Below are 25,871 nucleotides of genomic sequence, written 5' to 3' on the forward strand. Positions count from 1 at the left end.
CCACGCACCTCTTTCCTAGCAGGGCTTAGTGCCTGATCTTCGCGTGAGGCTCCTCGCTGCCTCGTGTCAGGCCGTGGGAGCCCATGGAGGGAAAGGAGGATAAGCGGCAGTAAGTGCTGGGGTTTGGTTTTCTATTTCCCCTTACAAAAAATATTTCCCTCCTTAGGGGACGGTGAAGTGAGACCCGAAGGGGGGGGGGGGGGTGGTTCTCAGGCCATCAAAGCTTTTCCTCTTCCATCCTACCTCTCCTTTCTAGTAGTTGAGCGCTGACAGTGATACTTTTTAAAACACGCTGTTTACTGGGCACCCACTGTGTGTCAGGCACCTTACATGCATTACCTAGCCTAAAATTCTTCAAGTCCTGTCGAATCATCCACTCCTTCTCATACCCCACAACTAAATTATTAGCAAATCCTGTAGGCTTTATCTTTAAGATATATCCAGAATCCACCACCTCCACTATCATCCCCACCCTGGCCCAACTACTGCTAGCATCTCTTACCGGGATGTTGTAATGTCTCTGCTGCTCTCCTTGCCTCTGCAGCGTCCTCAACACAGTAGTCTGGTCTTTCTTACAACGCAAGTTAGATCACTCTTCTCCATTGGCCATTGCAGAGTGAAAGCTAAGGCCTCTGCTGTAGCCTATGGGACCTGCACAACTGCCCCTCTTCCTTTATTTGGTCTTCTCTGCTGCTTATCCTCTGACTCCAGTCTGCTCCAGCACATAGGCCTCCATGCTGTCATCTGCAGTGATTCTCAAGTGTGGTCCTCCAGCCACATCAGCATCAACTGAGAAGCGATTAGAAATGCATATCCTAGGGGCACCTGGGTGGCTCAGTCGTTAAGCGTCTGACTTCGGCTCAGGTCATGATCTCAACCGTCTGTGAATTCGAGCCCCACATTGGGCTGTGTGCTGACAGCTCAGAGCCTGGAGCCTGCTTCGGATTCTGTGTCTCCCTCTCTCTCTGCCCCTCTCCTGCTCATGCTCTGTCTCAAAAATAAATAAAAACATTTAAAAAAAATTTTTAAAGTATATCCTTGCAGGCTCCCCACCACAGACTTACTGAATCTGAAATTTGGGGTTGAGCACAACAATCTGGATTTTAACAAGACCTCCAGGTGATTCTGATGTACCATAGATTCTGAAAACTATTGACCAAGGTGTTACAGCTTAATATGACATGGAGCCAGGAGTATTTGCTCTATGTTTGTCACTAAACAATGGTTCCCAAACTTTAACCTATATAAGAATCTCCTGGAGAGCTGGTTAAAACAGTTTCCCAGGAAACCTGCCTCAGGTTGGGATGGGGCCAGTGAATTTGTACTTCTAACAAGGTAACAATTTATGTCAATACAGCTACTCCTGAGACCACACTTCGAGAAGCACCACCTTCGAGAAGGACAGGTGCTTCTGCTGCAGTATTTTGGCAATTACAGTTCACTCTGCTAGAATGCTCTTCCTCAAATATCCTCTTAGCTTGTTCCCCTCTTTCCTTTTTTCAGTTGCCACCTTCATAATGCAGCCTCCACCCTGTCTAAAAATGCAGGCTCTCTCCCACATACATACACTCCTTTTCCCCATTCCCTGCTTTATTGGTGTCCTTAGCACTTAATGCCATCTAAAAGACTGTATGTTTTACTTATTTGCTTTCTCATCTGCCTTCCCTCACTAGAATGTAAGCTCTGTGAGGGCAGGAAGTTTTGTTTTGTTATTCCTTTATCCTCGGTGCTGTGAACAGCACATAAGTCAATAAATACCTGTTGAAAGAATGACTTATTCAACGTTATTGTCACATCTCTCATAATAGGTATTCTTTCCCTTACCATGCAAATGAGGAAACCAAAGCTCAGATAGTAAATGGCAGAGTTGGGATTCCAACCCAGGTCTTTCTTCACTGCCCATTAGTGTTTTTGTGTTTCCTTCTGGTAAGAAATTACTACAAAATCATATAGTTCATGTTTATGTGTTAATCTATAGCTACTCACATCACAAATACTTTAATTGAACGAATGCATACATATGTAAGCATGTAGCCACAGTCCTTTGTTCAAGGACCTGATGGCAATACAGGTGTACTGCTGAGTTACAACCATGAGAAGCAGATAGAAAAAACTGACATCAGAAGTCTATAATAAATCAATCATGACCTTTAAACAAATACTTCTGTCTCTGGAAAGGTAATAGAAAAAGCCTTATAAATTATTTACACTTTATCAGTAATCAATTTTTCCAGACCCTTTAAAGAGGGCAATTTTTGTTGGGATTCAGGGAACTAGAATCCAAGGGTGCTGAATATTGTTTGTATGTGTATTGGAGTGGGGGTTGGGAGTATACAGCTACACTCAGCCAGACTGAAAAACAATTCCAGTTGGGGCGCCTGGGTGGCTCATTCGGTTAAGCATCGGACTCTTGGTTTTGGCTCAGGTCATGATCACTTGGTTCCTAGAATCAAGCCGAGTCAGGCTCTGAGCCTGCTTGGAATTCTATCTCCTTCTCTCTCTCTCAAAATAAATAAATAAACATCAAAAATAAAACAAAATACAGATGCACCAAAAATATGCAAATATTATCATGGCAGTCCATTTACCTGTGATGAACAGGATGCTTCCCCTCATAGGTGGCTATGTAATGATGAATGAAACAGTCTTTTCACCTTCATGGAGCTTACTGACTAGTAAAGGATATTTATAGTGCTTACCACAAACAAATAAAAATCTAGGTACATAAATTATAAATTGTGTTATGAAAGAAAGTACTAAAATAGAGACTACATAGGGCAGGAAGCAGGAAATCTAGGAAAATCCTCTGAGGAGATGGCTCATAAGCTGAGACCTGATTGATAATGGACCAGTCCTGCAGGGAGCTGGGAAAGAGCTGCCCAGGCAGAGGGGAGAGTGTGTGCAAATGCCCTGAGGGGGGAAAACTTGTGCTTCCAAGAACTGAAAGTAGGCGGGCCGTCTGGAGAAGAGAGGGGAGAGAGGTCTGAGTGCCTTTGAAGAGATTAGTTGGGGAGCTGGGTCACATGGCCTCAGAGCTATGATAAGGAAGTAATATTCACTGTAAATGCAATGCAAAGCTATTTGGTGTTTTGTTTTTGTTTTTTAGTTTATTTATTTTTGAGAGAGAGAGAGAGACAGAGACAGAGAGAGAGAATCCCAAGCAGGCTCTGCACTGTCAGCATGCAGCCCCACCCGGGGCTCAGTCCCACCAACTGTGAGGTCATAACCTGAGCTGAAATCAAGAGTCCGAGGTTCAACCAACTGAGCCACCCAAGTGCCTCTTCATCTGGGGATTTTAATTGAAAAGATGGACCCAGCCTTGGTTTGAAGTTAAGGTAGAGGTTATATTTTAAGGGCCAAGACTAAGCAGAATTACTGACTTTCTCTGTAATTTTGGAATCCTATTTATTCATCTTCCATGGGTCAGGGCTTTGAGTTTAAATGCTTTTATGTAAAAAAGTATTCACATTCATCTATTTCATCCTTACCATTTATTTTCCCAGTATGTGAGATTTTAAATTACTGCCTTTTATAATGTCTATCACTCTTTATTTCAAAGGAGAAAAATTCTATAAATTCTTTCTAAACATTTTTTAACATTTAAAAATTCAATAACGTTCATTTTTTTGGTACCAGTGTAGTTATTAAAAGCAAAAAGTGATGAGATTGAATTGACTGATCTGATCTCTATACAGTGCTCTTTTCCTGAAAAGATAAATTATAGTGGTCATTTGTAGCTTTTATAGGTTTGCCAAGTGAACTTTTAAAGTTAAAAAGCTGTCCTTGTCTGGGTAACTGATTTTTACTAAGTAACTTTTAAAGAAGATGAATTAAGATTAGCATGTAACTTAGCTACATGAATGAAACTGCAAACATGATCTGTAACGTTATCAAATCACTATTCATTCTTTACTCCAAGCAAATCCAAGTCTGTATGCTGCACTGGTATATTGTTATGAATAATCATTAATAACACAAATCCCTTTATCTCTTACATGAACTGAAATGAAAAGATACCCGTCCATATTTTAATACTCCCTTATAACTATTAATAAAACCTAAGTTGTCTTGACTGATACTCGAAATATATTTAAATTTTATTTTATACAGTTACGACACAGTATGGAAATGCTCACTGGGATAAATTATTTACTATTTAATTCTGTTTTTCAGACAGCATAAAAAAATAGAAGATGCTGGTATAGAGTATGTAACTGAAAAAAAAGAAGAAATCAAATATGACGAAAAACCCGGGAAAAGTGTACAATGTTCAAAACCATGTGTCGGGAGAGGACGTGTATATTATGCAAAATTCATTCATACAAATGCAAGAACATTGAATGAACCAGTTCCTTACATAGATCCCCAAAAAGGGCCAGAAAAACAGGTTGGATGGATGTTCCTTATATACAAATACAGATTTAGATTCAGAAGCTGTTTTGCAGGATAATTTAGTCACAGACTACGTAAAGGATGTGACATAGCTCAGACTAATACTTCTTATAATCCAGTAGTTAAAAGCAGTAACCTGGGACTATTCTTACAGATAACTGTCACATACAAACAATATATAAATAAGGAAGGAATCCAAATAATTGTTTTTCTAGATTGGGTCAGATTATAGCTACTTAGTAGTGCTTGGCAGATACTGAAGAAATCAATAATATTGTATTTGTGTCACATATTCTAAGATAAAAATTTCCCATGATACTCTGTATAAAATAATAGCTACCATTTATTTAAAGTGTATGAAGTGCTAGGGATGAGCTAAGTGTTTATATAAGTTATATACTTTAATCTGTGTGATAGTTTCTAAGAGGTACTATTGGATAACATAACACAAAGAAGTAAATGAAGATATCTGAGATACATTACAATGTTACAGTTGTGTTTCTGACCCTGGACTATTGGTTTAGTCAAAACACACTTTTATTCACTGTTATACTAAATATATTCCATTATCTTTTTTCTTTAAAGTTAGGCTTGTTGAGGTATAATTTTTTGTATTAGTTTCTGTTACTGATGTTACAGATTACCACAAATTTAAACACTAGTTTAAAGCAACACCAGTTTATTCTCAACATTTCTTGAGCTCAGAAGTCCAAATTTAGTCTCATTGGCTATAAGCAGGGCCGGTTCCTTCTGGAAGACCTAAGGGAAAATCCAGTTCCTTGCCTTTTCCAGCTTCTAGAAGCTGCCTGCATTCCTTGGCTCGTGGCCCCTTCCTCTTCAAAGCCAGTAGCATGGCATCTTCAAATCTCTCTGATTCTCCTGCCTCCTTCTTCCAAAGATCCTTGTGATTACATAGGGCCCACCTAGATAATCCTGATAATGTCCTCTTCCCAAAATGTTTAATTTGGGAAAGCTAAACATCATACCTGCAAAGTTCCTTTTGTCATTTAAGTTTATATGCAGTTGTGATTTAACTTACAACTTAAATGGAGATTTCTTTTAATGACCTGTCTTCACCTCTGTAACATCAAATATTCTTGTCATAAAATACATGGCATGCCAGGACACTGTATGTGAATGGGAGATCTTCTTGGGGCAGGAATTTCTGTAGTCAAATATGCTTTAATGTCATGTAGTAAATCTTTACATGGGCAGTTTTAAGGCTATTTTGTTTTATAAACAAGCAATTTGGGATTTAAAGATATTGATAGTCCAGGCCTACACTGGGGAAATAAGTCTAGTGCGTAAATCCAGGTTAGTGAAGTTCCCATGTTTCTTATAAAGTTAATGAAAGACTCTCCTGAGCTTTTTTATTCAGGGCTGAATTAAAACCCAGCTGTTAACTGAACCCATCCTTACCTTGGAGGTACTAAGAAAAGAAGTCAGTTTGAGAAGAGAGATATAAAATGTAAAAATCTCAAAAATTAATCCAACTACTTTTCTCTTACTCCTAGTTTGTAGGTGTCTTGGAAGCTGCTGTCAAGATTGGGCAACAGAGTAGCAGAGTATTAGGATTCTTGTTATTTGGTGCTAAAGGCTACATGAGTCAGAGGCCTGTAAGAGAGGGTAGAGGTAGCGTTAAAGGAAGGAAGAGGATTCATAGGAAAGACTGCTCCTGGGTATGAGTGAGGAGGTACAAAGGAAGAATGAAGGTGCATCCCAGAATTAAGAGTGAATGTGATTTGGGCATGGAGTGAAGGCAATGGTCCTATTTAAAAAACAGAACAAGAACCTTAAGTGTACTCAATTCCACATACTTGAGTAATGCTCGTTTCACAGATCTGTACACTTTGTTCCTTTATTTAAGATGACAAGTTTCTTCTTAAAGGTTAGCTGTTTTTTGTTTGTTTTTAATTAACTGGTTCGTAGTAGTACTGGCTTTAAAACAAAGATGAAGAAAATAAAGTTGCCTAATGTTTAAATGGACTGCTGTCTTATGTATTTTGCTAAGATAATATCTTACGAACCTAACACCAGGTTGGTTGATTTTACTTATTTACAAGATATTTAAATGAAACAATCACACAGTTCGACCTAGGGACATAAAATTGGAGCTGCCAGAAAAAGTAAAAAGGAGCTGTGGCTCAATCACTTTCAAAGAAAACAGTTTGGTGGTCTTGTGTTTTTAAATATTGGTATTTTAGTGGCCCTTGGTAGCTCAGTCAGTTAAGCGTCCGACTTCGGCTCAGGTCATGATCTCACAGTTCTGGAGTTCGAGCCCCACGTCGGGCTCTGTGCTGACAGCTAACAGCCTGGAGCCTGCTTCAGATTCTGTGTCTCCCTCTCTGTCTTTCCCTCCCCCCGCTCACGCTCTGTCTCTGTCTCTCAAAAGATAAACATTAAAAATATATGTATTGGTATTTTAAGAGATTATGCTAGTTATTATTTTCAAAGTTTATGTTTCAGAGCATTAGCCCTGCCTATGTACTCAACAAAATAAAATTCCAAAGTCAAATACATTTTGGAAAAGCTGAATTTTTAGATCTTAAAACTTTACAAATCACATTTGTACATAAAGGCTCTAAGAAATCCTGTGATAAACTTATTTAACTTTACTTCTCCCAATATTTCCCTAATTTATCTAACTTTGGAATCTTGTTTATAACACCTATTAATACGCTAACAGAACTGGTATCCCAAAAACACAATTCAGGAATAACTTTTATCGGTGACATGACCTGCTTAAAAAGAGGTATTGTCAGCACTCTGGGTCTCCACAGCAAAATGGAGAAGAGCATAGCTACGGTGTAACTCCCAGTGTTTCCCATAGCACTTCATTTTGTTAAAGCCATTGAACTCTACCAAGAAAGCGTGTGATTCTCTAAAAGCTGCTGTCAGAAGTCTGCATTTCCCTAGGAACCCATGAAGCGCGATTTTGTGATCTCTTATGAGCAGCCATCTTTGCCACACTGCTGCCGTGGAGGTCTGCTCCCCACCTCTTGCATTCTCTTAACCGGCTTCTCCAGGGTGCCCCCATTGCTTTTACTGCTTCTTCCCCAAAGATTCTCCCTTAATTTCCCAAAGAATGAAAAGTAATTAGTGTCTCCTAATGCACTTCTGAAGGCTTAGGGATAGCAGTAATATAACAAAGATTGTCCCACATTGGTTTCCAATGTGGCTAAGGAGCTCACAGTGTAATGGCCAAAAGGCCTTCCAGGGGTGGAGATTAATGGGAGCCCTCTCCTCAGGAATCTCCAGATGTCTCCTTACCATGGAGCTCCAATGACTATGATCCTGGGGCGGCAAAGGAGGCAGGCCTTGGGCTAGAAGGGAAGACATCCTCCTTTCTCTGTATTCAAAGTTTTGAACTGACAGCAGCTATCCTGTTAGGCAAAACCCCTTCCGCAATCCACAAAAGATGGACTGACCCCTGAAGTTCAGACAAAGCAATCACAGTAGAGGATTTTTCCTGGTTTGCCTTGTTTCATCATAAATAACTCATGTCAACCCCTCACCATCCATTTCAAGTGATGGTCCACAGAGCAGTAAATTTTTATTAGTCTTTTACTTCAGCGTGAGGCAAAGGGGGGAAAAAAAACAAGCTTCCACCTATCCCTTTAATCTTATAATCTCTTATGAGCAAATGTTGGACCAAAATGGTATGCACATGTGCATGGGCCCATACACACTCTCTCTCTTCCAGGAACAAACCAGACTTTTCAGGCAAAGGGCAGGCTCTCCAGAAATAGAAAAGAGAAAAACAGCATTTTTTTTGAACTGTAGGATTTCCTTCTGCTGAAGTGAAGATTCATCCAATTTATGACACTAATCAGAATACCTCCACCAACTCTGAGGTCTTCAAATCATCAGTCACACTTTGGGAGCCATTGTTCATTCTTTGCTTTATATTTTGTGAAACTAAAGAGACCATTTTGGCAAAGTTCTAAAGTTCATGCTTTAAGGAGAACTTTTGCATTATACTCTTGTTCAAGAAATGATTGAATGCTTCCAGGCATGTCCTAGCAGTTTGTTTTTCCCAGAGTCAGTTATCCAGTAACCTGGGTGTTAGTAAAATAAATTCCTGATCAACAAAAGAAGATAATACACAGTGTGCTCCTTAAAACCTTTTTACAGAAGATCTTTCTCAAGATACTTACTTAAAATCTCTTTATTGTTACATTGTCACTTCTCAAATAAGTTAGGTAGGTGTGTGCTTATCTGGCTTTGCATGCTACAGCTTTTTTTTTTTTTTTTTAGAGCGAGAGAGAGGGAGCGCATTAGAGTGCACGTGCAATGGAGGGGCAGAGGGAGAATCTTAAGCAGGTTCCATTCTCAGCACAGAGCCCTATGCAGGGCTTGATCCCACGACCCTCGGATCATGACCCGTGCCAAAATCAAGAGTTGCATGCTCTACTGACTGAGCCACCCAGGCACCCCTCTACAGAAGATTTGATAAAGCAGTGTAGCACAGAAGTTAGAGGCATGCAGAGATGGGGGCAGGGGTCTGACTTGGACAGCTGTGCTGCCTGCTAGGGATACACTTTGGGGAAGTTAATCTCCCAAAAGTTTTCTCATCTGTAAAGTGGGTATATCTACTTGCAGAATCGTGACAAGGCTAAGGGAGAGAAGGCCTATAAATTTTAGACCTCGGGGCATAATAAGCACTATGATAATTGTGCAGTGGAGGAGGGCTGCAAGAAGCAGGCATTCTGACAACAGTTAGATGTGACTATTTTCAGCCAGATAGTGAGAAGACACCATCTGTTTAGTAATCTGTTCTAGAATTCCCAGGATCGACATCAAGTAGTCTTAATTTTGATAATTCACCTTTCAGCTCTTTCTGAAAAATGAGGTATTAGCCCATCTCTTCTAGTCTCCAAAATTCCCTACTTCCTAAATTTCTTTGATCTCTGCAATCTTATTCATTACCCCTGGTTACAATTTGTTATTGGCCTAAAAACTGGCACTCATTTAAAGTTGCCAAGGGAGGTCTAGCTCTCTCTTTAATTAGTCAGGGCTCAGTTCCCTCTTAGGTCCCCGTTCATCCTGTCTTTTTCAGTTTGAGGATAATTCACTTAACGAAGAACCTAAAGTTGAGTAGCTCTGACTTTCAGCTCTGAACTGTGTACTCTTCTCCAAATTCTTAGTCCTTCTGTGATTTTTTTGATGTAACAGATTTTTTTTCTCACAGAAAACCCTATTTTTTGCTGCCTTTAGCATATTTCATGAATTTCTTCTATCTAAGCTTCTTGACAATCTCCTGACAAGTTGACTCCATGAAATTATTATTTTTTAAAATTTGATACTGTGTACCTCTTTTACACATGCCTGTCTTTTTAGAAACTAAGCTGGGAGCTGACTCCCTATGGAGCCAGATAGATGTTTTCAAATGCCTCTTACTTTTTATATCAATGTAGCTTCAATTGCACTGTCAGAATTTTACTTATTTGAATCTCATATTCATCCCCCTTGAATCATATTTTTAAAGCCTCTGACTATAACATCATGGTTGATTTTTTAAAAGCCTGATCTCTTTCCTCAAAGCCCAAGGTAGGTGTCTGATTATACCCAAAGTTACTTTTGTTGTCTAATAATATCCAAGAACTCCTGGTTGTCACAGTTGTTTTCTCTCAAGGTTGTCTCGGGTCTAACTGATCAACTAGATTTAAAAAATACATATTTAGTTAGCATTAAGTGGAGTAACGGTTCCCCTCACTGTTTTCACAACTTCTAAGAGATCAGATTGTAATATGTACTAATGGAGAATCGATCAATTCTCCCTTTCCTGGGTACCTAAGGCAGGTTTTACCATCAAAAATTCAGTAACATTGGAGGTATTTTTCCTTTGAACAAAGTTTTTTTCAAACTGAGGCATTAGTGAATTATAAATCAATGTGGGTTGCAACTAGCATTGTGAAATGAAATAGAAGAGACAAACGATAAAATAGAGAAATAGTCAAGCATATAGTAAGAATAAGTGTTGTCTTGTAAAACTTAGTTTTATGTATGTGTATGCATTGTGTGCTCTTATATGATATGAGGTATATTTCATGCTGTTGATCACAGACTAAAAACTATGAAAACCACCATCTTAGATGATAATACATTATTTGTACTTTCATAATGAAAAGTATAGAACATAATTTTTAGATTAAATCATATATACACATGTATATACATATATATAATAAAATGGTAGTACAACATATAGAAATATAACTACTTGGTTGATTTTTACCACTCCATCTGTTGATAGAAAGTACCTTAAGAATTTAGTAGCTATATTTTAGCTAAAAGTACATGATAATTCACTTTTAAGTACCATTTAAAAATTTAAGTCCTTGAAAAAATATACTTATTCCTAGATTTCAGAATTCCATTTCGTACTAGAATATCCAAAAGCTTATTGGATTGAATTACTAAATATTCACAGATATCAAGCAGCACATGAAAATGTTCTACAGTATCCAATTTTGTGTTTCCAATTTTTTTCCCTTAAAGGGTGACTGGTGGTCGCACAGTAAAGGAATGGAACACCCCTTCCAACCACCTTATGACACTAAGAGCACCCAGAGGAGTGACTTTCAAAAACCAACATGTCCATTGGTTTTGCCAGTCAAACACAGCAAGTTGCAAAAGCCTTCTTGTGGAATAGGTAAGGTTAGCTATGATAAAACCTCTTTCCCACTCTCTGAGGTTATTCTGCTCTCAAATTAAAATGCATTACATGTACTGGCACCTCCTGAACAAAACTAAATGAAAGAAAAACCCAACACGTGTAGAGATGACTGCTGTGGAGGCAAAAACTAAATTTATAAAGTTGAACAGATCTTTTTAAACCACAGAACTCTTAAAACTCTTATTGTAAACATAAGCATAATGCATTCATTCCAAGAAAAAGAATAAAGAATGCTATGTTTTCCCCACTTACTGACCACCTCACTCTTTTTCCAAGAGATTATTTCACAGGTATCCCACCACACATTGTAGGAAATACTATTAACATGGACCACTAAAACATTGTCAGATATAAAAGTTATTTACCTGACAGTATCATAACAATAACCTAAATCTTTCACATTTAGTCAAGTGGTATCTGTTTCCTACCATATGTCTTAGTCATCTCTACTGCTGAAGTAGATTTAGTAAATGTTAAAGAAATGCAAGACCAAGTCAAAACAATATAAAAGTTCATAAGCTAAACTTCAAATAATTTTCTGAACATGACAGTAGACAACAAAGGATTACTTTTAGTAGTCAACAGGCCTATTTTAGCCTCTGTGATCTGGCCAGTGTAGTTAAGATACAAAGGGCAGATAGACTGAAGGTCAGGATATTGGAAAATAGTCATATTCAGCATGATTTCCACCTCAAGGGTAGTAGTTAATGGAGAGAACTGTTAGATAATCTGTAACATGGTCTGTCCTTTAGAAAGGTAATGAAGTTTTCACTTGTGATTCAAGATGGCAGACTGAACACAAAAATCTAAGTCTCCCACCTCCCAAGAGTCTATTCAATGACAACAAAGCAATCAACCCATAAAGATGAAGAGAATGGAAAGAAGAACTTTCTGTGGTGTGGGAAGGAATGAAAACTTGCTGATAGATTAAAGAGAGCAAAGAAGCAATAGCTTAGAAAATATAGAGGGAAATGCAGCAAAGAGCCAATCTGCCTGACAAAACCCCAAAGTAGCTGTAGGCTCAGTCAACAGGCATAGCAGAAGGCAAGAATGAAGGGGGAAGGGGACAGTCCAAGGGTTACTTAAAAGTCTATCTTTTATTTATTTATTTTTTAAAAATTTAAATGTTTTTATTTATTTTTGAGAAGAGACAGAGCATGAGTGGGAGAGGAGCAGAGAGAGAGAGGGAGACACAGAATCCGAAGCAGGCTCCGAGGATCTGTGCTATCTGCACAGAGCTGACGCGGGGCTCAAATCCACAAACTGTGAGATCATGACCTGAGCCTAAGTTGGATACTTAATCAACTCAGCCATCCAGGAACCCCAAAAGTCTGTCTTTTAAATAACCACTCCAGTCGTGAACACTCTTCTCTATGCCAACATTAAGACTAGTTGAGCCCAATGTCTAAGCCAGATGTCAACTACCACACCAGTTATTTTTTTTTGTAATTCAAGTTGATCTCCTATCCTAGTCTTAGTTTAAGAATGGACAGCCAAAGTACAATTATGCAAAATTATTCTTTTAATGTTTACAGGGTAAAGTCAAGGAATTATCACAGAGCATAAAACAACCACAGCAACAACAACAAAATAAGAAAAATATGAGAGAATAAAAGTAAAATGGAGTATCAGTCTGGGAGGTCCAACTTTTCTGGAGCTCCAGAAAAGCAAAGAATAAAAAATGAAAGTGGAGATAATTATCAACACATAATATTCATTGAGTACTTCCCATTTGCCAGGCACTTTATGGAACTTTCTAAGTATTTCCTCATTCAATTCTCATACCAGCCCTCTGGAATATATTAGTATGGTAATATTATTAATACTCTCAATTTTCAGAGAAGAAAGCAAGCACAGGGTTTAGATAAATTGTCGAAGGTTACATAGCAAATAACTGCTATTTGAACTCAATTTGGAATTCAATTTGGACTCAATAGGAAAATTTCCCCATATAAAAGAGAGGCATTGGAAGAGTCTAGAGAGTGCTTCCAAGTATGAAGAGGAAAAAGATACAAACTATACACTGTTATGAAATTGAAAAGCAACAACTATAAAAAGAAGATTCTATCCGTTCCCATAAAGAGAAAGAAAAATAAGTCACCATCTAAGAAATAAGTATGGAATTAAGCAGCACTGATGCAAAAGCACAACAGAATTTAGGTCTTCAAAGTTTTCAGGGGAAAAGATTTTTTTCCTTAGGAAAGAGGATTTATTTCACACTGATACTACAACCATTCTTTTTCAAGTGGCACCAGGTATTGAACGCACTGAGAAAGAAATGTAGTCCTAGCTCAATATTTGGCCCTTAAGTGAACAAAATTCACATAATTATATCATAAACACTATTTCATAGTTTTCAGCTTTTAGCATCATATAGACAGAATATGGAAATACTAAATGTGGTTACAGAACAGAATTGTGTTATTAGCCTTACCAAGAAAAGCACATATCCAGTTGATAGAAGATGGGAAGTATAAGAGAAAGGTGCTAATATCTTATTTAACATGAGTATTCAAGATACTATCCTAAACAGGTGAATCAAGGAACAGAAGTTTAAGGTTGAAGTCAAAAGAACTAGAACAAATTTATCTCTCTAGCTCTGGCCTTTCTGCTGAACTTTGAACTCCTATCTAGCCACCCACCTAACATCCTTTCTTGGATAGCTCATCTCCTTTCAAACTTACGATGGCTAGAATAGAATCATTCATTTTCTCCCTTCAAACCTATCTTTTCAATAAATCCCACTTCTATTCCCCCTCAAGTTTTGATAACCTAGGAGTCATCCCCAAACTCTCTACTCTATCCAATCCATCAGCAAATCTTGACACCTCCATCTCCAAAATACACTCCAAATCTTACCAATGTCGTACAGCTTCTGTTTCCCCGCTTCCTCTCTTTCTCCTCCAAAATGTTTTCCACACCATTGTTAGAAGGATCTTTTAAAAACACTCATGATATCACTTTCCTCCCTTAGATCCTCCAGTTACTTCTCATGGTTTGTAGAATCAATTTCAAATTCCTCACCATGGCCTACCTGTCAGTCTAATCTATGGAATCAGTCTGTCTCCTATTGCTCATGACATCATGATGGGGGATTTTGAGAAGGGGCATGTAACTCAGGCCAAGGAGGCAGAAAATGTTCTCTAAGAGTCATGGTTGTTTCTAAACCAATTTATGCCTGTGTACTTGTTATTGTATTTCCATAATTTAATATTCTTATAAATCAAAATCTGAGTACTAGAAGACTTTCTATAAAACACTCAAAGTTGAATACTTTGGAAAGGCTTGCCAAAAGGTCCCTAACTTTTGCAAGTGCTAATTAGGTGTAGACAAAATCACTATAAATAAGAGGAGCTGGAGTGAATTTTTTAAAATCTTAAAGGATTCTGTACACATTTCATTTCAAATGTGTCTTTAACTTTCCAATCTGTTTTAAAGAAACAAACTAGAAAGGATATATTAGCGATGTGGTTTGTGACAGAAACACAAAGTTCAATTCCAGTCAATGGATACTTCTGCAAAGGAAATGCATTGGCATTCCAACAAAAATGTGGTGAATGAACTGGTGAGAATAACTAGTATCTAAGTTTGGTATTTATAATTTTCTAGGAGTCTTTGTTTTAACTTTTTTGGTTAAGTAACCAGTCAAGTCCTGTTCTTTCTCATAAGGAGTGGTTGCTTCTACTCTGGTTCAGTATGGGACATGGTAGAAGATGTCACCAGAGAGCTAGGCTTTGTTCTAGAATGACCAGGCAAGGCCCAGCCATTTCATAAGAGATGCCCCCAATGTCAGTACCTGTGGTTCTGTTCTGCCAAGCCAGTCTATTTTCCCAGAGTGGAATCCTCCAAATCTCTCCCTGGAGAGGGGAACAAAAAATCTGGAAATTTCTCAGATAGTCCTCTCTTTGCAACTTCACCTTGTACCACATCCCGTGATCCCTGCCCTTGAAATATCTAATACCTGCATTTTCTGAGCCTTACTGGGACCCCACCCCATCCCCATAAGTACTTAGTTTCCAGCTTTTTGTGGTCTACTCAAGTTAATTGCCACTTAACCATCTGCTTTCCGGCTTCCAAATTTGTTAAGATCTTTGTTCTTCTTTGGTTCTCTTTTTTTCGAAGGATTGAAGCTCTTTAAATGTCTCTACTATCATTGTACTGGTGTTTGGGGAGGAAATAGGGGGAAATGCACATTTTGAATTTGCCATGTTTAACTGGAAATCATGGTCACTTTATCATCATCCAACACTCACTCTCTTAGAATTTAATACTGATTTAGCACTTACAGTAGTTTAGTTGTAGACTCATTACTTAAATTTCATCATTTTATTTACTCAGTTCATGAAGTGGGAATAATAATCCCTACTTTGCAGGATTGTTATGAGAAATAAAAATATGTGAAGCGCCTACCACAACGTACTATGTGCTATGTTGGTACATACTAGACAACAAAGGAAGCTATTTCTATTATTAATTTTGCATTGTACTAAGTTATGTGTTCAGTTGGAATTTAGCTTTGAAAACAGGTGTGGAAGTCTCTCTTTTCCCTTTCCCCACCCTCCCTCTCCCTTCACCACCCCCCTCCTACTCCTCATTCTTCTGTTTCTCAGTTCTTTTATTGGTATTTCTCATTGCCAAATTCTTTACTGTTTCCCAGATCATAGTACGATACCCAGACACAACAAATGTTTATTAATTAATGATAATTACATACTATTCAACAGATTAAACTAAAGACATACTGTAATTTAAACTAACATACACACTATAATATAGGCCTGCAATTTATTCATATTTTAGATGGTGTTTGGGTACTAGTGAAAAGGGTTTTTAAAAGAAAATATTTTAGTTTAGCATTTTAAAATGTGTATATATACCAGTTTGTATAATCCAGATTTGCATATATATATGTATATATATGCATGTATATATATGCATATATATATGTATATATAAACGCATACAGACATAGAAAATGTGTATGTAAACATGCATAATACCAATTAAAAGTCATCTCCTGGTCATTCTGTTCCATCAGCCCACTTAATTACGCTTGGTCTTTGGCATTTCAGCAATGTCATCTTGTGCTGATAATGAAAGTGCCCTTTATTCTTGTACTACCACACAATTTCCTGGCCGCCATCCATGGTCATTTCAACAAATGGCTATGCTCCATCATATCTGAGTCCCTGTAAGAATAAGTGTTCACTTTGGGTTTTTTGTAATAAAACTTTATAAATTGGAAAGGCTGATATAATTTGTGAAGGAAGTCATTTACACTTAAATGAAACTTTGGCTGTTTATCAACCGTTTGCTATTTTAATGTTTTTCTTAATTGAAATTCAGATTATCATTAAAAATAATTTTCTAAAGTAGGATTTATTTTGTGTTGCTTTATTTGTCCCAAGGTGTAGCTTAATGATTTCTTGCCATAGATACATTCAAGTTTTTTTCACTGTATTTTGAACATCTATAGTGTTATTTTTTACATTAATAATATTTTTATATAAGATCAAAATAAATACCATTTAGAAGAATGGAGTTTCTGATAGAAAAATATTACTGATGAATGTTTTTTAAGCAGACACAAAAAGTTAAGATTTCTCAAAGTAAAAGCTGCTACATTCCCACCAATACAAGGATTAAGTTGTGTGTTTGAATAAATCCTGGCTTTGTTGATAAAATATAGACGGCTAGACACCAACTTGTTTTGTGGATCCTTGTTTAGAAATTTTCTATTTTAATTAGATCAAGTTTCCAAGAAACAGAGAGGGGATTTCAAACATTCTTCATGGACTTTGCCTTATGTTTCGTAATCCTCATATAACAAGGCTTCTTTTAAGTAATTACTTTGGGTTCAATTTGAATTCTGAAGTAGAATAACCACTAAGAACTTGAATATCTTCTTTGATGTTTTCCTACTTGGATGTTCTTTACTATTGTTGGTTTGTTTAAAAGTCTCATATATATGCATAAATGCATATGGTAGTTATGTCTAATTTTAATAGATATAACGTCTGGGTAAGGAATTTCTCTGATAGCTCAGATTCCTTTCCTCTCCCTTTATTTATTAGTCCCCATAAAGAAGTGTTTTTTTTTTAAGTTGTTATTTTTGAGATTCTGAGAGGTTCTAGATCACTACTTAAAAGATAAGTCATTATAATTGACTTAATTGACTTCCTTCTGAAGTATTTCTGTTGCTTAATTGCATAACAAGTCACCCCCAAATTTAGTTGTCTCAGACAACCATCATTTTATTTACTCATGATTCTGTAATCTGGGCTAGGCTCAGCTGGGCAATTCTTTGGCTCATCTTGGTGGTGGGCACTGCTGTGGCTGCATTAAGTTGGCAGGTCATCTAAGGACTAGATTCAGTTAGGAGCTGGAATGACCAGGCCTCCCTTTCTACATGTGGTCTCTCCATGTGGGTTCTCCAGTAGGGTAGCTGAACTTCTTACATAGCAGCTCAAGGTTTTCAAAAATGCAGAAACAGAAGCTGAAAGGCTTTCTTAAGGTTTATGCCTAGAACTGGCAGAGTGTTACTTTTGCCACGTCCTGTTGGTTAAACCTAATCTCAAGTCCAGCCCACATCCACAAGAAGGGGACTGTACCAGGATATGAGTAATGGGAGACCAATAAACTATGGCTATCTATATAACAGACCACCACAACATCCCTAAATTGTTCTTCCCATGATAGTGTAGGAGTAGCCAACTCTTCACTCTTCTTTTGTCAGAAAATGTCTTTAAATTGCCCTCACTCTAATGAGCGAAAGTAGAGCTGGGTATACAATTTTGGGTTTGTGGTTATTTACCTTTTGTACTTGGAGGATATTATTCCATTGTCTTCTGGATCCTATTGTTACATCAAATCTGCAGGAAATCCAATTGTTAATCCTTTGAGAGTAATATGTTTCAGGATAAGATTTTTAATATTTAAAAGGGGACTTTGTATATAGAAAGAGTTATTTATAGTTACTTATGATTTAAATTAATATCCCAGATTTAATATTACAAATGAAAAATATTTCTTTCCTTAAGCCTTTAATTTTTAAATATTGTTTCGCTGTCATTGCAAGGCTCTTTGTTTGTAAGGGTTCTGTAGAGGTGGGGAGAGAAGCACGAAAACTGGGTAAGTTAAAATGTCACTTTTCTTAAATAAATACTCCTTGGGTTGTTGTGAGCTTTTGGTTAATATCTAGAGTTTTTTCATCTTAAGTTTATTTATTTATTTTGAGAGAGAGAGAGTGCATGCAGGGGAGGGGTGGAGAGATTGAATCCCAAGCAGGTTCTGCACTGTCAGTGCAGAGTCTGTTGTGGGGCTCAAACCCACGAACCATGAGATCATGACCTCAGCTGAAATCCAGAGTCAGAAGCTTAACCAACTGAGCCACACAGATGCCCATAATTTCCAGAGTTCTGAGAAGTTTATTTTGATTCTTTTTGTCAGAGTTCTCATTGCTATTATGGAGGAGCAGCTTTTCAAAGGCTCTTATTCTGCCATTCCCACTGATGTCCTATACCTTTCAGTGTTTGGGTTAAAAATGTTTCCACTATTTATTATTTTTGTCTGGCATGCTGTTCACTGAACAGGAGTCCTAAACCTCGATGTAATCAAGTTTTATCAACTTTTCACCTCTGGATTGTGCATTGGGTATTTATGAAGAGTTTTCCTATCTTTAAGTCACAAAAATATTCTACATTTTCTTCCTTGCTTTTATAATTTTACCTTCCATAAATATGTCTTTAATCCTAGAGTCTGTCTTTATGTTAAAAATGTTAAACAGTGTTAAATAGAGGAGATATTCTATTTTTCTCCATGGAGAAGTATCCTGGATGCCATCTACTAAGCAATCCATGTTTTCCTTGTTGCTTTGGACTTCCTTACTTGTATGTTATGGTTCTCTTATGGGTCTGCCTCTGAGCTCTCCATTATGTTCCTTTGGTTAATTTTTAGGACTTGGATCAGTACTAATGTATTTTAATTTTCTGAATTTTTAGCTTGTCTTAATATATGATCAGGAAAATACCCATTCTTTGCTTTTCCTTTTCAAAATTGACCTATTTATGGACTTTTATTTTTCCATTTAAACTTTGGAATTTATGACATTCTTCAAACTATCCAGGTAGAATTTTGATTGGGTTGTGTTGACATTATAGAGTAATTTAGGAAAATGGTCACATTTATAGTAACCTACTATCTCATCCTATCTAACAGAATGGGAAAGTCTATTCAGACTTTCTAAAAAAATTTTTTTTAATGTTTATTTATTTTTGAGAGAGAGAGAGAGGATGCACAAGCAGGGGAGGAGCAGAAAGAGAGGGAGACACAGACTCCAAAGCAGGCTCCAGGCTCTGAGCTGTCAGCACAAAGCCCCATGCAGGGCTTGAACTCACGAACTGTGAGATCATGACCTGAGCCGAAGTTGGACACTTAACCAACTGAGCCACCCAGGCACCCCTATTCAGTTCTATTTTTATGTCTTTAAGAGAGTTAAATTTTTTTTCTCTGTGGATGTCTTGCAAGTTAGTTGTTAGTTTCTAAAACCTTGATATTGTTCAGTTTTTGTTCCCACAGAGAACATATTTTTTGTTTTCTTATCTAGTAGATTATGGTTTTGATTTTTATACACTTAACTGCTTACCTTCCCCTATTCTTACTCTCATACTTTGTTGATTCTAGTGGTTTATCTATTCAGGTAATCATGTTACCTACAAATAATGACAGTTTTTACTCTTCTTCTGCAATCATTTTACTACTTTTTTCATATATATATATATAAAATATTCTCCAGTATCTCCATTAATATGTTAATAAACAGTAGAATTTTAGTTCTGAGTTGTTATGGGTATACTTATTTTTTTTGTTATTTAGTCCATGTCTTTTTAAAGAAATAAAAAAATTTGTTATTTTCTTCTATCTTATGTACTCTCCTTGATTTATTTCTATTCTTATTTGAGTTCTTCCTCTTGGAATTTTTTGAGGTTGATCTGTTTTATGGGGAAATAGTCTGAGGACTTACTTGCCTCCCAATATTTTTTTATTTTGGCTTCACAGTTGAATGACTGGTTGGTTGGATATAAAAATTCTAGGCTTGAAATTCTTTTCCCTTTAACATTTTAAAAATATTAATTATTATCTTGTGTCCAAGATTGTTGCTGTGAATTTTAATATAGATCTGCTTTTTCCTCCTTTGTAAGTAATCTACTTCTCTTTTTCAAAGCATTTAGAATTTTCTTTGCCCCAGATAACCTTATATTTCTCTATAAAGGGTCTTGGATGTGAGTTTTTCCTTATGTACCCTACAGGATTGGGAGGAGAGTGAGGCAAATGAGAGACCCAGGGAGCAAAACTTGATGAGGGACTCAGTCCCAGGACTATGCAAATGCCTCCTTCAATTTTACATCCCATGGGTCTCACTTGCCTCAACTTACTCCTGGACCTGCCACCCTGCTTGGTAATTTGTGAGCCCTTTCAACCTGAGGTCTTTGGTCTTTCTTTAATTCTTGGATATTTATCATTTTTTAAAAATAGGCTCCAATGTGGGGCTTGAACTCATGACCTGAGATCAAGAGTCACATGCTGCACTGACTGAGCCATCCAGGTACCCCTATCATCATTATTTCTTTAACCATTTCCTTCCCTCTGTTTCTTTACTTAGGTCTCCTGAATTCTACCATCCATTCTTTTATATTTTAATTTCTTTATCCTTTGCTGCTACCTTTGGGAGAGTTTGTCTTTCTAGTTCATGAGTCTTTATTGATCACATCTTTTTTAATTTAGCTATTACATTTTCTTTGATTTCTGATATTTACATGATTCTTTTTATTGACCTCTTCTTGCTTCATATTAATAATACCTTCTGTGTCTTTGAGGATATTTTTTATGCTTATTTTAAATTCTTGGAGAACCAGTTCCAATTACTCTGCCTCACATAATATATGTTTTAAATTTTGTTGTCTTTCTTTATAATGTCTGTCTAGTTTATCTTAGGTCATGTTCCTCAAGGGGTCAACAGCCCTGTGGGAGGAAAGTCTAAGGACTAGGGTCTGGCTTTGTGTGCCTCCCAGTGAATTTAAAGGAAAGAAAAGGAGGGTGAAGCTGGAGAGTGTCAGACCCCATAAAACCAATTTTGACCATTTCCATTTGCTGTCCCTGTACTAGGCCAGTTCTCTAGTCAGAACACCACACCTCCCCCCCCCCCTTACTTTAAACTCTTATAAAGAGGCATCACAAGAAAAGACAATCTCTTAATGTTTTCAACCCTACCAGTACTGATGGTTTCTGGGGAATGGTAGCAGAACAAACGCCTAAGAGGACAGCATGCACCCATTTTCGTCAGCTCCTTACCTGGAGGGATTTCTGTCCTGTTCGAATGTTACTAAGTTGACAACAGATGGCTAGGTAGTTGCCACCAGTTTCTTGCCCCTGAGGCAAGCAATGATCTTCCCAAGGCAATGTGGGGGGAAGTCAAGAGCAGGTTTTGAGACCTCTTCCCCACTTATTCTCTCTTACCCAAACCTGACCTTCCTACCATCCAGCCCAAGCTGCCACCAACCCTTCACACCAGTCCACTAAAGCCTTTGGGTTTCTCAGAGTTGATAGTTCATCAGTCCTGCTTCTTCTCCCTTTCATGGTTTCCTCTTTCATCAAGATGCAAGACCCTCTCTAATTTGATCCAGCATCTTTCAGTTCTGGAATCATATTATTATCTGCATTTTAGAGAGGAGGGAATTGAATTTCAGTGAAGGTAAGTGATTTGTACACCACTAGGAAATGTGGTAGGGCTAGAATTTAAGAACATGTCTATCATATCCCAAAGCCCATGCTTTGGACACTCCATTAACCCCACCAGATGAATCACTGAATTTAGAGCTGTTTCATTTTTTTCAAGAAGTTATCAAACTATGTTTCTAAAAACACTAATGTTCTGTGAGCTGGACCATGGCATTCACCCAAAACCTGGTAGTCTTTTCCCAACTGGTAGAAAAAAATATGTGTAAGTTATGGTTAGAATTTTCTCAATGTCATAGTTGCCCACACATTTTTAATAACTCTTTGGCACCTGCTGTTCCTTAGTGCACTAACAAATCCTAAAAAAAAAAAAAGGTAATGATTAAGAAGAAATGCATTTTGAGTAACTTACTTCAATTAAAAATCAAGAAAATTGGGGCACCTGGCTGGCTCAGTGGGTTGAGCATCTGACTTTTGATTTCAGCTCAAGATGTGATTTCATGGTTCATGGGATTAAGCCCTGCGTTGGGCTCCGTGCTGACAGTGGGGAGCCTGCTTGGGATTCTTTCTCTCCCTCACTCTCTGCTCCTCCCCATTCATGCTCTCTCTCTCTCTCTCTCTCTCTCTCTCTCTCTCTCTCTCAAAACTAAACTTAAAAAAAAAAGAAATCAAGAAAATATTATCAGTTAGCAGTTTTTCCCTGGTAATGAGGAAAGATTGCCATTTCATATAATGTAATATGTAAATACTTAAAGACTCCTCATTCCTGCTAGTAAAGTTAGTTTATATCAATGTCTGAATTCTGAATTGAATTCATGAATGCTTAATAAGTATGAATTTACTAACATATTTCTCCTTCTTATATATTCTCCCTAATTTTAAAGGCAAGATTTTTAAAAAATTAAATTTCATTTTTTAACAGTTAACACACATGCATATGATACAAAATTCAAATAGCACAAAAGTATATACAGTGAAAGTGAATCCCCATCTGTCCCCGAGTCACCTAATTCCCTCCCCCTGTAGCTATCACTTTATCAGTTTCTTGAATGTTATTCCAGAGATGTGGTAGGTGTACATAGACTCTTATGTATCAATTTTTTATAAAAGGGAGAAATTTTTAATTTTTCCTTGACATAATTTTACCTCACTAAACTGAGAGTTGCTGTGACCCTTTTATAACCTTGTGTGCTAAAAGTAAAAATAAAATGAATTTTAAGAGTTATTAAAAATGTAAAATAGAGAGAGACCAATATAATGAACCCCCTATATACCATTCACCCAGCTAGAAAGATTATTTAAAAGTGATTTTTAAAAGGTTTAACACTCTTACAAGTTTTCAGAATGTCTGTCAATGGGAAATGAAAAGAATCACGTGTTCAGCTACCACTACAGCAGCCCTGGGGTTTTCCAGTTCATTCTGTTAGTGCTAAGTTGGGAACAACAACTGCATAAATTTCTCATAGCCTTTCCAGTAGTAAAAATATAAGTTGACAAATGATTTGTTCTTACACTTTTCCTAAAATTTTGGTTGGTATCTGGGCAAGAAGCATATCTAAAAGACTTTTTTTTTTAAGTTTTATTTATTTACTTTGGCGGGGGAGGGGCAGAGAGCAAGGGAGAGAGAGAGAATTCCAGGCAGGTTCTGCACTTCAGCGCAGATCCAAATGTGGGTCTTGAACTCACAAACCATGAGATCATGACCTGAGCTGAAGTCAGATGCTTAACTGACTGAGTCACCCAAGGGCCCCTCTAACAGACTTTCAAAGCCATTATTGCATTAATATTAGTTTTAGAATTTTAGTAGTAATATTTAATATTAGTTTTAGAATTTAATAATTCACATATGGGGTAAGTTGATTGTTTTGATTTGGTTCTTTTCATGGAGAAAGGATGATGCATCCATTATATTTATCCATACCTAAAAGAATTTACTTTTATTACAATTGTTGATAAAGCATGATTATGAATATTGATTATATTTCCACATACAAATCTAATTTTTGTCCTGACTTCACACAATCTTTTTTTTCGCTCAGTTCCACTTGCCTCTCCTGAAGCATCAGCAGAACTTCAAAAGAATTTTATAGAACACATCTCTTATTTACATCAATACGATTCTAGGAAAAGTCCCAATGAGCCCATCCCGGGAAAGGTGAGTATTCAGAATCAATTATTTAATATTTTAGGATGGGACAGATTTATGGCAGAATGTTAAGCCTTCTCAAGTCATAACCATCTTTCTAAAAGTCTATTTAAACAAACTAGCATGGCTGATAGGATAAGATCTTAACAACATGCCATGGTTAAAACTAAGGAATGATGTCAGAATTTTGGATCACAGTCTTTGGAGTTTGGTTTAAATTATTGTAATCATTCACTTGAGGTAATATCAAAGCAGTTTGATAAGCTTTTGGATATGCTCATGTGGGTGTGGCAGGGGAATGCATGTAAGATTTACAAAGCCAAACAGCAATGTAATAGTTGCTGGATTTTTTTCCAACTGCAAATGTTTGTTTTCATATTTCACCTTAAGTCTTTTGTTGAAAACTAACAGGCATTTGGGATACAGTCACAAACCCTTAGGTCTATGAACCACAAGTTGCCCTATAGAGCAAGAAATGAATTTGATATGACTGGTCTTAAACAATCCAACTGATAGAACTGTTGAGAATGAGAAATGAGATTCTGCTTCTTTGACTTTCTGTGTTTCCTTTCTCGTTTATTTTCTGGCATGCCCTATGTTATAAGTGATTTAAAAGTTTCACTAATAATGATTATGCCGCTGTCTTGGGTTTTGGAGTCAAGTGACAGCCAATGAAGAGGCAGAGAAAGAAGTACCTGCCTTGCCAGGACTTGAGCTAACACATGAACTGAGTTCCCAGCTGCATCTTCCAGCAACTTGCGTGCCCTGGTTAATGTCAACTTTGTTTTCCTTTCCAGCGACATGGAGCTTTTGTGCAGACAGAGATAAAACCAGGGAGTAGGCCAATAGTTCCTACGGGAACAGAGGTATTACGGAACGCTCCGGGGTCATGCTCATCAGAACAGTCCAAAAAAACAGAGAAAGGAAACTCAGCGGAAAGCAAAATGATCTCACCAGGTCTCTGCCGACAAAATTCCCCAGAGCTGTTAGAGACTGAAACTCACTTATCAGAAACAGACGTCAGAGGGGCAGCCAAGGCATGCCCCAGAAGTCCTGAGAGAAGAGAGAAGCCTGCAGACACCTTCCAAATAACTGCAGTAAATGCTCTTCTCCCCAGGCATGATCCTTTAAATCCACCAATAAAAAGCCAGAATAAATCAGGATAAATTACCTTCTTCAGATGAAAATCTAATCCTTGGAATGTAGACAAATTTCAGAATCACCATACAAGCCCTCACAGTTGCTTTTTCTCTTATCAATAAACTAAAGAAATTCAATTCACATAAATGGGAAAATGAAAAAAAAAGACAATTAAAATACACCAGAATTTAAGAGTGGTCTCTAATGAGTGGTGGGCTATGAGACATATTTTTGTGCTATATTATTTATAAACAAAACAATTTTGGTTTGCATAAAAATGAACATAACTGACAAATATAATACTTTTAAAGGAGAGGCCCTATGAGATAGTCATTCTCTGGGATCAAAGCAGGGTTGGATTTTGGTTCCACCATGTATGACTTGTGTGACCTTGGGTGAATTACTTAACCTCTCTAGACTTCAGTTTCCTTGTCTGTAAAATCAGGATAATAGCAACTTCTCAAGGGTTAGTGAGCATGAGATTATGCACACTGATCGGTAAGTGACCAATGTAATTACATCATCACTATTACTATAATTAAAATTTCCATTTAAGGATAATGTTCTCCTATAACCTTAAATTTTCCTCTTTATTCTTAAACTTTTAGTCCCTCTATATACAATTAAGAGTGTGAAAAATCTAAAAACATTTCTCCTGGTACTAGTTACACACACACACACACACACACACACACACAATTAATTCAAAGACATTTGGGTACCTAGAATATAAAAATATTTCTTACATTGTTTCCTATTTTACTTAGAACATTTCTAGCA

The 25,871-nt window shown here is 37.1% G+C and overlaps 1 protein-coding gene across 1 annotated transcript; it reads left to right on the forward strand.

Annotated features, from left to right (window-relative positions):
• On the forward strand, positions 1-25,296 carry CA3H2orf73 (chromosome A3 C2orf73 homolog). Its single transcript, XM_042932272.1, has 5 exons — positions 1-109; positions 4,174-4,387; positions 10,894-11,047; positions 23,845-23,960; positions 24,749-25,296. Exons 1-5 carry the CDS (start codon positions 84-86, stop codon positions 25,115-25,117), a joined length of 879 nt encoding a protein of 292 aa, XP_042788206.1. The 5' UTR covers positions 1-83; the 3' UTR covers positions 25,118-25,296.
• Positions 25,297-25,871: the final 575 nt, after the last annotated feature.

The sequence above is a fragment of the Panthera leo genome, chromosome A3 (assembly GCF_018350215.1).
Source record: "Panthera leo isolate Ple1 chromosome A3, P.leo_Ple1_pat1.1, whole genome shotgun sequence".
In the NCBI taxonomy this organism is placed as follows: domain Eukaryota; kingdom Metazoa; phylum Chordata; class Mammalia; order Carnivora; family Felidae; genus Panthera; species Panthera leo.